At 47.8% G+C, this 15,365-nt stretch overlaps 5 protein-coding genes across 5 annotated transcripts; 3 read left to right on the forward strand and 2 right to left on the reverse strand.

The window, feature by feature from the left end:
* Positions 1-35: 35 nt before the first annotated feature.
* Positions 36-2,300, forward strand: GIQ15_03891 (NOC2 family protein; the record flags this gene model as incomplete). Its single annotated transcript, XM_033551308.1, has 1 exon — positions 36-2,300. One exon carries the CDS (start codon positions 36-38, stop codon positions 2,298-2,300), a length of 2,265 nt encoding a protein of 754 aa, XP_033405038.1.
* A 2,414-nt stretch (positions 2,301-4,714) lies between these two features.
* On the forward strand, positions 4,715-6,490 carry GIQ15_03892 (uncharacterized protein; the record flags this gene model as incomplete). Its single annotated transcript, XM_033551309.1, has 6 exons — positions 4,715-4,822; positions 4,908-5,646; positions 5,695-5,810; positions 5,851-5,882; positions 6,010-6,214; positions 6,272-6,490. The coding sequence occupies 6 exons, from the start codon at positions 4,715-4,717 to the stop codon at positions 6,488-6,490; spliced, it is 1,419 nt and encodes a 472-aa protein (XP_033405039.1).
* A 138-nt stretch (positions 6,491-6,628) lies between these two features.
* On the reverse strand, positions 6,629-8,964 carry GIQ15_03893 (molybdenum cofactor biosynthesis protein 1 B; the record flags this gene model as incomplete). Its single annotated transcript, XM_033551310.1, has 2 exons — positions 6,629-7,470; positions 7,659-8,964. The coding sequence occupies 2 exons, from the start codon at positions 8,962-8,964 to the stop codon at positions 6,629-6,631; spliced, it is 2,148 nt and encodes a 715-aa protein (XP_033405040.1).
* Positions 8,965-10,203: 1,239 nt separating this feature from the next.
* GIQ15_03894 (coatomer subunit delta) lies at positions 10,204-11,946 on the reverse strand (the record flags this gene model as incomplete). The annotated part of the gene is made up of 4 exons (XM_033551311.1): positions 10,204-11,107; positions 11,178-11,374; positions 11,440-11,883; positions 11,944-11,946. 4 exons carry the CDS (start codon positions 11,944-11,946, stop codon positions 10,204-10,206), a joined length of 1,548 nt encoding a protein of 515 aa, XP_033405041.1.
* A 407-nt stretch (positions 11,947-12,353) lies between these two features.
* On the forward strand, positions 12,354-14,924 carry GIQ15_03895 (uncharacterized protein; the record flags this gene model as incomplete). Its single annotated transcript, XM_033551312.1, has 2 exons — positions 12,354-13,355; positions 13,416-14,924. The coding sequence occupies 2 exons, from the start codon at positions 12,354-12,356 to the stop codon at positions 14,922-14,924; spliced, it is 2,511 nt and encodes an 836-aa protein (XP_033405042.1).
* Between the last annotated feature and the right edge of the window lie 441 nt (positions 14,925-15,365).

Consider the following 15,365-nt stretch of genomic DNA (forward strand, 5'->3'; position numbering starts at 1 on the left):
ACCCTCGCGCGCGCAAGGACCGCTGGCTATCGACGATGGGGACCAAAAAAGCCACCAAGAAGTTCGAAAAGAACCACCTCCGAGACACAATTGACCGGCGACGAGAGTTCTCGAAGGTTAAACAGCGCCACCAGGTCAGAGATAAGAAGAAGGCCAAAAGCGCCGCGAAGCTCGAGGAGGAGGCCAAAGATGGCAATGTCACAAAATCTACCTCCGATGATTCATCAGATACCCCGTTTGCGGATATGGCCGTGGACGACTTTTTCGCGGGCGGATTTGAAATCGCAGACGCTCCAGCTACCACGAAGCTCTCCAAGAAGGAAAAGAAGAATGTGACGCCAAAGACAGGCAAGAGGAAGCGAGTGGAGGAGAAGGAAAACACAGATGCGCAAGATGGCAGTGACGATGAGAGTGCTGGAGCCATTTCGGGCGAAGAATCAGACGGGAGCGACTCGGACAACTTGGAAGCGCATAAGGATCAATTGGAGGCCCTGAAGGAGAACGACCCTGAATTCTATAAGTATCTGAAAGAAAACGATGCTGAGCTTCTTGAATTTGGGGATCACGGCGACCTTGCGGAGGTCGATGAGCTTAGCGAGGCTGAAGAAGAGGACGCCGCACCGGCGAAAAAGGCCAAAAAATCCAAGAAGCGCGACCAAGCTATGGACTTGATGCCTGAAAAGACCCTCAAGCTGTCGTTGGTAAAGCAGTGGCAAAAGTCGATGTCGACACAGCACTCATTGCGTGCGACGAGGCAGGCAGTATTGGCATTTCGCATCGCCGCTTATGTCGACGAGGAGGACAACGAAGACCGAAAATACACCATATCCGATCCTGATGTATACCACCAGGTTTTGATAACTGCGCTCGAAGAAGTTCCCAAAGTTTTAAACCATCATCTCCCCATAAAAGAGACGGCTGGCGGGAAGATCAGGGTCACCCTCGACTCAAAGAAATTCAAAACCTTGACGCCTCTCATAAAATCTCACACCTCCTCCATACATCAGCTGCTCACCACACTCTCCGACGCTGCAGCATTAAAACTAACAATATCTTCTATCGAACCCATGCTTCCATACATTTTACAGTTCCGAAAATTACTAAAGGTGCTTATAAAGACAGTTGTCGGCCACTGGTCCGAGGCCTCGAATTCGGAGGCTACACGTATTACTGCCTTTTTGGTACTTCGCAGACTGCTAGTTATCGGAGACGCTGGAATCCGCGAAACGGTGCTGAAAGCGAGCTATGAAGGCGTTGTCAAGGGTAGCCGTAATACCTCGGTCCACACTCTCCCAGGGATCAATCTTATGAAAAACTCTGCTGCTGAGCTTTGGGGCATCGATCAAAATATTGCATACACCACTGGATTTACATTCATTCGGCAACTTGCGATCCATTTGAGGGGTAGCATCACCAACCCAACCAAGAATTCCTACAAAGCCGTCTACAACTGGCAGTATATACACTCACTTGATTTTTGGTCGAGAACTTTGGCAGCCCACTGTGACCCTCTGGTTGAGGCCAAGGCGGGAAAACAGTGTGCCCTCCGCCCTTTGATATACCCCGTTGTTCAAATCATACTCGGAGCCATGCGTCTGATACCCACCGCGCAATACTTCCCCCTTCGTTTTCAACTCACCCGCTCTCTCCTCCGTCTATCGCTTTCCACTGGAACATACATTCCTCTATCCTCCGCCCTTTTAGAGGTCTTGAACTCCGCAGAGATGAAGAAACCTCCAAAGGCGAGCACGCTGAAGCCTCTGGACTTTTCGACCACCATCCGGACCCCCAAGGCCTACCTTCGAACTCGAGTATACCAGGATGGCGTGGCTGAAGAGGTTTCAGAGCTTGTCTCGGAGTTCTTCACGCTATGGACTAAAAATATCGCTTTCCCTGAACTCGCCCTCCCTATCATCGTGATGCTCAAACGTTGGCTTAAAGAAATTTCATCGCGTTCATCCGGAAATAAGAACCCGAAGATTTCGCAGATCTTCATGCTTCTAATACAGAAGATCGAGGCAAACAGCCGCTGGATCGAAGAGCGAAGAGCTAAGGTTACGTTTGCCCCAAGGAATCGTGCAGAGGTAGAAGGGTTCTTGAAGGAGGTTGAATGGGATGTAACGCCTCTAGGTGCATTTGTGAAGACCCAGCGAGTGCAGCGGGCGGAGCGAGCGAAGCTTCTTGACAGCAGTCGAGCACAAGAGAGGGAAAATAAGCGAAAGAACAATGACGACGACGACGACGACGATGAAGATGCAATGCAAGGTGTGGCTGATGATGGCTCAAGTGATGGAGAGTAATCTGTCATTGGTGTATAAAATTCCTTTTTAGCAAATCGATACCTTAGACTATCTTTTTGAACATATCTAAAAAAGTCATATCTTGTAGAACCGAAACCCAAGTAGATACCAATATCTGTAGTGGAACGAGAAATGGGCTTTCAGGCCAGATGCAGTGCATAACATTTACTCGTATGCTTGTGAGCGTTCGTTCTCGTATTCGGTGGTGTTGAAAACCCCCAGCCGTGGATTTGCTCGACGCAACCAGGAACTAAATGGCGGAATTCGCAGTACGCGACGAAACTATTGAGGAATAGGTAGCATCGCCTATAAACTGACGCACAATGAGCGCGTTTTCTGAGCCTACGAGGCGTTAAATGATGAAAGTGATAGCTCGGATGCATTGGCTGCTTTCCAGTCTGTTGCGTTGAAGATTCCTGATGGGACAACACCTTTTTGGTTATTTGCAGACTCCTGTTTGCGAACAGAACAGCAATACATAATGAGTTTGCCATGAGTCTGGCTCTCAGTTACTTCTCTTCGTCCCCCGAAACCTCATTCAACAATATTGCTATTTGGCTTGGTAATTATGCGCAGACAGAGCTGTTTGTGGACTCCCATCAACAGGAACATATCGGATACTACGGACGATATGTTGTCTACAGCTCCTAAGCAATCTCGGTCGGTTTAATCATTCCGGATGTAGGATGATACACTTACGGACCTACCGTCATTCGCTTCTCAAATGCAGAACTTGGTCCAGGGAGCTGTTTGTTGTTTGAACATAGCTGATACACAGGTGTTTGTTCATGGAATGACGAACCTATAGACAAACAATATATATTGTGCAATGTTAATATAAAATTACTGTGCATCCCCAAAGCTCTCTGTTAGCCAAACCCGTAACGACAATTTACTGGTCAACGTCCCTTTCAGTGTTGATCAAAATGAACCACGGAGATTGGCGAAAACGCCCAGACGGAAATAGGGGAAACTTTCAACATGAGCGGTCATTCCCTAGCACGGGCGGAACTAGAGGCCGCAGTTCTTCTCGCGGGAGAGGGGACTGGAGAGGAAGAGGGCAATCGTTCACCCCCCCAGGTGGACGGGCCTGGGGTGGTACATCCCCATCCCCAGGTAGAAGCCTGGCGGTCAGAACACACGAGTAAGTTTTACTCTTGCTAATAGATTCTGGTTGCTAAACGCGTCGTATAGTGGAGGGGAACATGTGCCTTCAGAAACAGTGAAGAGGCTAGAGGATAGGGTAGTTGCTGGGAACATAAGCCTTGATTCGAAACTTACGAACCTATCTATGAGAGATTCAGTGGAACCTGTAACCCGACCGGGCTACGGTGGAACAGATAAAAATGAGGTCAAACTTTGGGCTAATTATTTTGAAATCCAGGGGCTTGAATCGATCACTCTCTATCAATATCAATATTCCCTTGCTCCTGGGGTAGAGCTGGGCCGTCGCCAAACTCGTCGACTTCTATCACTATTCATGAAGCACGACTTACTAACATCTTACCCCCTTGCAACAAACTACAGAGACAAGATAATAAGCACAAAGGAGCTGCCCATCAAAAAATTTGTGGTACAATACTACGAACCAGAAGAACTACCGTCGCGAGGTTCTCCCTCATACGAAATAACCCTTCAATTGCAGAGGGTATTTAAAATGGCCGAAGTATTGAACGACTTACAAACGTCTAAAAAGACATATAACCCCGATGAGAGGAATGAGGCCATCCAAGCCCTCGACGTGATACTAGCCCATTTCCCGAATGAATCATCGAATACTCAGTCCCTTGGCCAAAGCAAACACTTTCAGCTGGACGATGAGAAAAATAAAAAGGAAATAGGAGCCGGACTGGATGCAATTCGCGGATTTTTTCATTCTGCGAGGCCGTCTACGGGACGCCTCCTCTTAAACCTGAACGTCTCTACAGGGGCTTTTTATCTTGACACAACACTCCATGCCTTGGTTTGTAAATTTGACCAAGTGACGAGGCTGTCTGGCCCTCAACGGGCTATTAAACTTGATATACTCCTCCGAAAGATCCGAGTGAAACCTGATTACGGGAAAGAAAGCAATTGCCGCCCTGGGAGAGTGAAAACGATCCGATCAGTTGCAAGACTAAATCATGTTGCAGGTTCAATTGATAACATACGCGTTGAATGGTCTGGAGATGGGAGGACAAGAGAAGTCAGTATCAGAGAGTATTATTTACTAGGTCCGTTATATCTCGAGTGTGACTGTTGCCCCTTTACCTACTGTGAGTTAACATTTTATTTTAGCCCACGATATTCATCTCACCCAAGACGATCAGATCGTGGTTGATGTAGGAAAGAATGAATACCTACCCTCAGAAATATGCCATATTATTCCTGGCCAGACCGCACGTCAACGACTATCGCCTAAACAAACCAGCGAAATGATTAGGGTCGCGTGCCGTTACCCTTCCGAGAATGCTGACGACATAGTAAGAAGAGGCCTTCCGCTTATTGGGGCAATATCTGGAACGAGCGGTGTTCGCAAGCCGGTAAGTAAATGCCTTCATGTCATGGATCTTACTGTTCATAGCTCTTGATATTTTGGGAATCAATCTTCTAATAAAATATCTATAGGAAGATTTTGGTATTCGAGTGGCAGGAAGAATGCTTGCCATCACCGGGACAGTACTACCGCCACCGAAACTTGTGTATAAATCTCCAATGCAAGTGATCAATCCAGGAGTTTGGAATCTCTCGAGTAACGTTGCATTTAATCGACCGGGTTTGCTCCGCACGAATGGAGACGTAGGGTGTTTGGTTATTACATTTCATCAAAGTCGAAGTACTCCTGAAACTACACAGTTTATGGAAGAACTCGGTAAGTACTTGATCAAATACGGTATTAACTGGCCAAAGAGGCATAAACCCGCAAGCACTCTGACCCTAACAAAAAACTCGAACGATAACCATGCACTGCTCGATGAAAACTTCTTGCGCATCAAGAAGTCAGGAGTGGCATTTACCATTATAGTCCTTCCTGGATACGATGCAGAACTGTATTCCCAGGTGAAATACTTTGCTGACATGAAATATGGCTGCCATACCCTTTGTGTCGTTCCGAAACCTCCAAAGAACGCTGGCCAAGGAGCGCCCTTGGAAATCAACAAGCAGCCTTCCTACCTAGCAAACCTGGCTCTTAAGATTAATCTAAAACTGGGAGGCGTCAACCACCAGCTTGAAGTTGCGCAGACCTCTCGGTCATCACCCCGGATTATGTATCTGGGGATTGATGTGACCCATCCAACGGGGACTGAATCTGTGCCGCAGGCTCCAAGTATTGCGGGAGTTGTTGCGAATTGCAATTCTATGCTGGGTCAGTGGCCAGCGAGCATAAGAACTCAAAGCCATCGTGTTGAGATAGTGGAAGCTTTGAGTGATATGGTAACCGAAAGGCTGAAAAGCTGGAAAGACCAGGAGTGTCTACCGGAGAAGGTCATCGTGTATCGTGATGGGGTTTCAGAGTCTCAGTACAAGCAGGTACTGGAAACGGAATTGAGGGCTATTAACCATTCAATAGAAAGTTATTATCGTTCTCGCAAACTACCAAAGGTGACTCTTATAATTGTTGGGAAGAGGCACCATACAAGGCAAGTATACGAGCGCTTCCTTGAAGTTTACCCCTGATCCGATTATATACATTTTATGAAGTTGATAAGCTAATTATATAACCTACCAGATTCTACCCCGTTTCGAATGAACAGTTAGATGAAAGGTCTGGCAATGTTCTCCCAGGAACAGTCGTAGACCGCGGTTGCACCATGGCCCGGGAGTTCGACTTCTTCATGGTTGCTCACGCAGGGATCCAGGGGACATGTCGGCCTGCTCACTATGTTGTATTGAAGGATGAAAGCAATTTTACTGCTAATGAGCTGCAAAATATGGTGTGTTCCTCCCACTCTTCCTTCCTTCTCATGTTCTCTTCACTGATATTCTTGCAGACACATAACCTGTCATACGTCTTTGGGAGGGCTACGCTGTCAGTCTCCATTGCCACTCCAGTATACTATGCTGATATTCTGTGTGAGAGAGGACGGTGTTATCTTTACGACACTTTCCACCGTAAAGACCATGAGGCTGCCGTGCCATATAACGAGTCACAGTCCAAGTGGCTCTGGGGAGTGCACAAGGATTTGGCAGAGAGCATGTTTTACATCTAGTCCCGTCGAACGGGGACAGGTTAACGCTGGATTGGGATTTTTTCGTTTCTTCGGGCTATGCTCTCTTTGATTCATTAGTTTAAGTACAATCCCTAGGCGGGTCTAGATCTTTTTATCTTTTTATAATAGAATCGGTGGTTAATCGCTGTTACCCTGAGCATTGCTGACACGGATTCCCTCCTCCCAGTCACCACTTTTGCCTCCGCGTTTTCGAACAACCCTCGCTTCTCCTATCACCATGCCCTTGTCCACAGCTTTACACATATCATATACCGTGAGGGCAGCTCCAAGTACAGCCATCATTGCTTCCATCTCCACCCCTGTTCTTCCGTGGCAGCTAACACTTGAGGTAACGAGGACACTCCCATGTAGACCATGGCTCGGCTTGCAATCACTCTGGTTGACCGAGTTTGTGTCCTTGGGGTACGGTGGGCAAACACTAACGTCCACTTCTACACCCGTTATTCCTAGGCCAGGATGAGCAAGAGGTATGATATCCGCTGCTTTCTTAGCTGCCATGATGCCAGCTATACGTGCAACGGAAAGAACATCGCCTTTCTTCATAAGCCCGTCTCCAGTTGTAAGAAGGGAAAACGCTGTTGGGTTAGAGAATGTAATGCGACACACTGCTGTAGCTAGACGGCTGGTTTCTGGCTTGTTGTATATGGATGTCATATGGACTGTTTCCCTGGGGGTAAGATGGGGAAGCTTTGCATTGGATGCGGTGGGAAGATCCGAGAAAGGGGAAGTTTCAGCGCGCTCTGGTTTCTGAGAGGTTGGAGGTGACTGTGATCTGGCCGATTGCTGAGAAGTAGAGTAAGGACGACATGTTTGGTGTAGAAAATTGTGATGAGCGAGCATATGTAACGGGATAGACCGTGACTGAATAAGAGAGCTGGGTCGCCTTGATGCCCAATTCGACGTCTTTGCTGTCGGTTCTAGGGAGGTATTTAGATCGTTTGCGTCGAAAATGGGGTCATCTATAAAAAAAAAAGTCAAACTTAGCATGTACAATTCAATTCGGAGGCAAACGTATAAGATGTATATTGAAATATATACAATATGTGATTCACTCGTAATATTGTCATGGTATCATAATCAAAAGTATATATAAACAGCGGTGTATCGTAAAAACCCCAAATCAGAATTGAAAAATGATCCTACCCACCAATCAGTATCATAGGACGGTTCTTCATATTTTCCAATATGCCTATGCCCGCATGCTTTGCCTTCTTGCGCTTGACAGCGGCACCAATTATATTCAAAAGCTCCCTTTCTCGCTCGTTGACTGGATGACCTTCGTCCTCGGCTCGGGCAGCCTGCCTAGCAGACTCCAGTAGATTCAACGATTGCAGGGCATCATCGTAAATAGGCTGGTTGTTGTTTTCCTTTCGAATCATGTCTCGCAGAGACACTTCTGTGTTGCCGAAAAGACACACTTTCAGGTTTCCATCACTCGTTATCCGTAGACGATTGCATGTCCCGCAGAAATTATGGGTCATGCTGGTAATGAATCCCACTCTTCCCTTGAAGCCGGGGACTTGGTAGGTTTTGCTCGTGTTATTCTTGTGATCAGGTACTTTCTCAAAGCTCGGATACTTCTCTTTGATGACATCCAGCATTTCCTGATAGGAGAACATCTTCCCTTTGCTCCATTTGTTCCCGTCAAATGGCATATACTCTATAAATCGCACTTCAACCGCTTTATCGCGGCCCAGCTCGACAAACGGGAGTATTTCGCGGTCGTTCATGCCCCGCATGACCACACAGTTTATCTTCAGCTTGATCCCGGCGTTGTGTCGTTCGTTCAAGTCCAAAATCTTTTCGATGCTTTTCATCACGGCTTCAAAGCCCTTGCGTCTTGTCATAATTTGAAACTGAAATGGGTCAAGGGTATCTAGGCTCAAGTTGACTCCAGTCAACCCTGCTTCAACCATGCTGTCAAGCTTACGGTGGAGCGATATGCCATTTGTCGTGAGACATAACTCTTTTAGACCATCACGGCGTAGCTTGCCAATCTCCTGCATCATCGGCAGTATATCTTTCCGCACGGTGGGTTCGCCTCCTGTGAGCCGTATCTTTGTCACGCCTTGCGACACGAATAGGGTTGATAGGTAGACGATTTCCGGAGTGGTGAGGAGATGTGTTGACGGGGAGAGAGGGACGCCTTCTTCTGGCATACAGTAGAGGCACCGTAGGTTACAGCGTTCCGTGATACTAATACGAAGATAGTCATGCTGCCGGCTAAATGTGTCCGTTAAGAAAGACGAGAACGGTTTGGCATCCTTCAGGGAGTTGAGACGGGGATGTCGAGACAGCGCTTCGGGCGACGCCGAGGGTTGCTGAGGAAATGGGTGTGACCTATACGGCAACTCTGACGGTGCTGCCTCGCTGGAGCTGGTTGAGTATCGGGTCAGTCGCCTGCGAATATACCGATGATTCAACGAGATGCTTGATGGCCGAACTCGCCGCATGGCGTGGCTGCAGTGAACAGACATGGCGGGCTGGAGCTCACGGAGCAACGTAATATAACTGCTATGGCATGGTATATATACGCACAGCAACTGGCTCTCGATATACCGATATCTGGCCTATTTACCATCTGCTTGTCTCTCTTTATCTCGTCCTCGTCTTTCTCCACGGAATTGTTACGTGGACATCAATTGATCACGTGGATGATCGAATTGCCGGTTGCCGACGCCCTGTATAAAAAACTACGGACTTCCAACGCGCCATGCTGTGTACACGAAGTACTCAAGATGATTTCCTATCAATAGGGCTCTGGGAACTAGAGGTGCCCGATTTGCCTAAGTCAGTTACCCGGGATGGATGCCGATATCTGTTACGTATATTCCTATCAAATTCAAGAATCTACATATTAGATTTAGGTAAGGGGAAATAGTAAGAAAGTAAATAGGAGAAAGAAAAAACAATGGAAGATTAAGCATAATGCTTCGCCGTGCTATACATAAGACTGTCCACGACGCAAGCTTTAGACCGTAGGACTGCGTATAGTCTATCTGCCGAATAATAGCGAAGTAGGTTAGATTGTCTAAGGACCATCAGGGTATCTGGTATATATTTTATAAGATCACGGTATACTGGTAGTGACTTTATAACTCTGCCTTGTCGAGAAGCGCGTGAAAGGCAAAATAGAGACCAAAGATCTAATAGATGCAAGACTTTATATAAAATCTCGAAAGGTAGCCGGTCGAGAAGCCCTAGGGATGATGGATCAGGACGGTGCCTGAGAGTTGATATTGTTGCCAGTTTATCGACTGTGATTTGCTCATCTGCTGGAAAGTCGAGGGGGAGAATATGTCTTCATCGTATGGCGTCGTGGACATGGCTGTATCGCGGGTCTATGTCAATGATGGAAGCAAGAGGGTTTTCACGGTAAGAAAACGGCGATGGGAGTGCTAGACTTTGGTTGTTTTTGCCATGGTACATAGCTCAAGCCAAATGAAGCCATTTCGCCGCTTGTGGACTACTGTAGCCTGTAGAGAGACAAGGCGCATATTATTTTCTCTAGAACTAAAATCTACCCATTTGGGTCGGTACCATAAAAGACATAAATACTTGTGCACGTCAGAGGACATTAACTTAAACTACCTCCTAGGGGTAGCCAAGAGCGTCAAGGCGAAGGAGGAATGATAAAATGTGTGTAGACTGAAAAAGAGGTATGATATATGGAGTGTTATACCAAGAACTCTTTACTCAATAGTATACCCATCAGCAACACACTTGATATCCTGGGTGAAGCCAACGCTTTCTCCCTCCATATCCAGCAACGAGACCGAGAGAACGTCTACATCTGCGAATGGCGTTGTCTTACTGAATCGGACATTCATAGGGAAAAACTCGTTCTCGTCGCTTTCGGGATCGGATGACTCGAACTCGAAGCTACCGGACGAATTCGATGCATCAACATTTCCAATGTTCCAATCTAGAGTGTCGCCTGTCACTTCGTAATTCGCGTCAAAGCTCGTAATGGTTGGTTCTACTGTCTGGAAAGGGATAGTGACGGTAACATCTTGCAAGTTGTCTGACCCAGTCAGTTCGTATTCCACTGTTACGGTGGTCGAATCAGACCCCTTATTAACCCACACTGTGAAAGTGAGAGGTAGTAGATCTGTATCGCCGTTGCTGGCAATACGCCATCGAAGTACACCGATCGCATTGTTTGCAGGAAATCTCTTGGATGTGTCTTTCAGCTGAATGATTTTTTGGTTTGAGAAGAGTGCTTTGTCGACATTGGGATGGGTACGGTATTGGGCGCCGTGGGTTGCGTTCGCGGTTAAATCAAGTTTAGCCTTGGTGAAAGAAGGATCGGAGATGCGAAGTTGGAGATCACCCTTGACTTCAAATGATTTTAAGGCGCCGTCTCTAGATAGCTTCGCTGACATGCTCTCGGCAACTGTGATATGAATTGGGTCGCGGTCTGCAGATAAGGATGCTCTTGTTGAAGGAGCTTCTGCTGCTGCTGCTGCCGGGCTGGGTGAAACGAGTGGCATCTCTTCGGCTTCAGGTCCAAGTTCACTTCGTACTTTTTCGTAAATATCAGTGTTCTTGGACTTCTTTCCAAGTTGCATTCCTTTGCCTCTGGTGACGAGGGGCCTATTTATAGTTAGCAAGGGTACAAATCATAATTTTGTCTTGCCTTGAAAGCGGAAACATGGTATCATACTTGGAGAATGCTTTCTTTTTCTCAGCCTCATACGAGTCCATCGCATCTGGAACGCTCGATCGAACAGGTGGTGTGTAGGTTGGGTAGGATGGAGCTCGAGGAGCCATAGTTCTTCCACTTCGGGCAGCTTCTTTGCGTTGCATCTCGAGCTGCTTTGCTTTTCGTTTCCGCTCTTCGGTTGCTTCCAGCTCTTTGTTCTAGACAGGCAGGCATTAGGAACAATCTCACCCACGTCGATAAAAATAAAAGTAGAAGGGCTTACCCGGTCAATTATTTCCTGGACTCGTTCCTCATGACTCTCCATCTCGAGGAATGTCTTTATCTGTGACAAGGACAGGTTCTCCCGGTATCCCAAGGTAACAATTTCATCAAAGGCACTGAGAAGTTCAAACGCATTGCGCACGATCTCTCTCTCATCCAGACTCTTGCAGATGCTAGATACAACCTGGGCAAATATGTGTAAACTATCGATGTCCTGGAGAATGTTCGATTGACGGTTCGTGATGAGGACTATGTATAGCTCATCGAGGGGCTGATAGACGAATCGGACGCTGTCCTGCTCGACGATAGTGTGCTGCGTTCCAGAATCTGCTAGTTTAGGGAACGAGGCCAGCAACGCCTCTATCCTCGTGCGCGCCATCTCGCGGAACTGCCGTGAAAGGACAGCCTTCCCTCCTCGGGTGCATATTGAAGCCGCGAGTACAACCTGTCATTATGCCGTCAGTATCAGGGGTGTGTCCAGAGCGTGGCTGGCCGAACCACCTACCATTGCGTCTATCGGTGACAAACAAGAGCAAACCCGCTGTAGTATAGCTGTCTCTCTCTCTGGAAAAGTCGGCGTTGCTGGCGGTTGGATGTTTGGAGTTTGATGCTCGCGAGTTTCCCAAGTGGCCTCAAGAGGGAAGAGAGGGTGGTCCGTGCACATGAAGTCGCTTAGGTGGCGAAAGGGGAAATTTACTTCAGCTCTTCAAACAAGAAGAACATCGCCCAGTTCAACGACCACAAACATCACTGCACGCCGTCTGGAGCTTGTATCTGGCGCGGAGTACTCACAAACCTGGTTATCACGTCCTTAAAGCCCTCCGCCATGCCACTAGGCGCAGCATCTTGAACCTTTCACAACCCTCCTGGTTGTTCGTGAGATAAGCCAAACGCGACGATTTACAGCTATACGCGATGGAGGCCACTATTTTTGACGAGAGTATGGAGATGGCGCCTGATACGACCGGATACTTTGACACCCATGATGATATAGAGATTGAGCTGGATGGCCTAAGAGACCCCAACCACGACGAAGATGTCATCGTTGACGATGCTTCCATGGTTGGATCCGAACATCCAGGGATGATAGGAGACACCCACGAGCCGGTCAAAGACGCAGATATGATGGATGACGAGTTCCACGAGGAGAGTGGCAGTCTTAAAGAGGCCGAGGAAGACTACCAGTTTATCGATGATGCGTTGGATATGGACCACCAATCCTACGAGATGGAGGAGGATTATGAAGAAGACATAGATGCTCCGATCCCAGGCACGAGTGTTATGGAAACCGGTGTGCCTGCAGACAAGGTACTTCCAGACGAAATGCCCGAGGAGTATCCGGCCCCAGAGAACCATAAAGAAGAGGATGTCGAAACCGATATCCAGGTTGAACCTCTTGAAGAGAACGTGTCATCGGCGCCAAAAGAAGAAAACGAAGAAGTACACACGTCCGCAGACATAGAACAACCCGAAATTTTGGCACAAGACGGCAGCAACGAACCCGAACAGTTTGACAATGAGGTAGATCAGGCTTCAACGAAAGAGTCCTTCGAACATGAGGAGCCAAGTCATGAGATCGAAGTACAGGCCGATGCCTCTACTATAGAGACCCTTGATGAAGCCGATCAGGAGGCCGCAAAGGAGCGGCCCAGCAACGGGCAGAAAGAAAAGGAGAGTGATGAGAGCGAGCTTTCCGCACTACATAACGTACAAGTCTTGTACCAGGACAGTGAAATCTCACTATTCCCTCCAAAGGAAGATGATCTATCTGAAACATACTTCCTCGAAGATGAAGCACTTGCACACGAGCCGATCGGGGATCTGCTAAACGCTTGTCGGTCAGTCTTGGGAGATCATATGGGAAAGGACGAGGAGCTATTCATAGAGATAGAGTGTCTTGGACTTCACGTAACTGAGGTAAGAGGCAATGTTATATTTCTTTACCACGTCAAATACATGGCTAACATTGACTTCTAGGCTACTCGATCCTCTATATCGTTATCACAAATAGTTCAAGTATATCTTGACCTTTCCCGCAATGACGGCGACACTAATCCAGGCCCTCTGTACATCTCACTTGCAACACAGCCAACCTTTACCCAGAACTTCGCCTCTATCTTAGAAGCAGCACAGGCTGGGAAAGGTTTATCGCATGTTGGTAAATGGGATGAATACGAAGACCAGATTGTTTTTGAAGAGCATGAAAATGCCAGAGACAGCTCGCAAGAAGACGGCCAAGCAGAGCCCACAGAAGATGTTGAAAATACAGCAAACAAACCAGAAGCCTCTCTTGGTGAACTGGAAAACGAGCACGAGAAAGTGGGCGAAGAGGCAACTGGGGTGAATGAAGGTATAGAACTTAATTCAAAGGAAAACGAAGTGCATCATGCGCCTACCTCCCCCCCTACCCCAGCTGCCGAGGATTTTGAGGCTACAAATCTTGAGACAAATAACCCAGAGCCAGAGCTAGAGGAGGTCGTGGATGGCCAAGCTGGCAATGATGAAGGTACTGAGCAAAAAATAACAGATCAGAATACAGACCTAGGACAAATCGAAGAGCCAACCGACGAGGACGTACGAGGAGAAGATGAAGTTACGCAGCCCCCAATCGCTGCCAACGAAGAGGCAGAGCCTCCGGTCCCCGATCCTTCTCAGGATACTAACACCGAGCCCACCAGCCAAGTTGCCGCTGCGCCTGATATGGGCGAGGAGTTTATCCAAATTGACTTGGAGACATTCGAAGACGAATTGCACGATGGCGAGAGCCTTGCGGATGGAAACTCTACCTTGCCTGCTTATGAACAACCCGCTGAACCCAGCACTCCAGAACCTACCTATAACCCACTGGAGATTGATGAAGATATTTTTAAGAGCCCCACCGCCCCTCCCGCGGGCTCACCCCATAAATCTCTCGAAGATCTGGATGGAGGGCCATCAGAGGAAGTTGCTCCTCCAGCAGAAATACATGACGAATACAAGCGAGAGCCTAGCATTCCTGAATCGCAAAATGGCGAGGATGCATCCACGGCCGGTGCCTCCCCGGTGGGAGATCGAACCCAGGACTTTATCCCGGAGCAGGATGTAGATTCTGCAAACGGAGATGATCAATTGGAAATCCAACCCGAATTTAAGCTGGACCCCAGAGGCCCAATGGAGAAAGATGGAGAAAACATCTTCGCGGAGTCGGCCGTGTTAGAAGCAGGCTGGCCGCAAGACAACCCCGATGGCCAAGGCGTGGTCGACCTAGAAGAGATGCCTCAGACAGAGATACTCCATGGTTACGACTTAGATGCCAGTGACTTAGCAGATAATAATGGTGAAACCGCAGGATCAGCCACATTGGAGGACGGATCCAATGAGACATTCCAAAATGGCTCGGCCTCCAAGGAACAGAGCCCAAAGGCAGCCAAGAGGCCTTGTCCAGACGAAGAGCTGAACATTTTATCGAACCCAGTGCCAGTTTTAAAGAAACATCGCTCTGAGTAAGGTCGCAGTCGTGGATCCGACCTGCCTCAACCGAAATCAAACTCAGACAGAAGGAATATCACGTCCTCATACGATTATCGAACCCTGCAGTCAGAGATGTAGATACACTAACCTCGTACGATCAGTTTCGCGCCAATATGGCAGTGCTAACTTACACAGGGACAGCACGCCACAGCCATCGCTGAAACACCCTCTAGCTGGCTTTTACTCATGAGGTACGTAACTATCCCAAACACTAACCACAGATCCCTAGTTTTTCCCCAACACTACTCTTGAATTTTCCTAAGCATCTCGGCGACGTTGCCTATTTTTTTCTGTGGACGTCATGATTAATGAGCAACTCGACACCAACATGTCCAATTACCGGGTGATTTGAATCAAATTCTGCGGAACTGGACACCTTGCACTCGTTGGTTACCATCGACGTTGTCACCTTCACAG

Source organism: Arthroderma uncinatum (assembly GCF_011692745.1).
Source record: "Arthroderma uncinatum strain CBS 119779 chromosome Unknown scaffold3, whole genome shotgun sequence".
Lineage (NCBI taxonomy): Eukaryota > Fungi > Ascomycota > Eurotiomycetes > Onygenales > Arthrodermataceae > Arthroderma > Arthroderma uncinatum.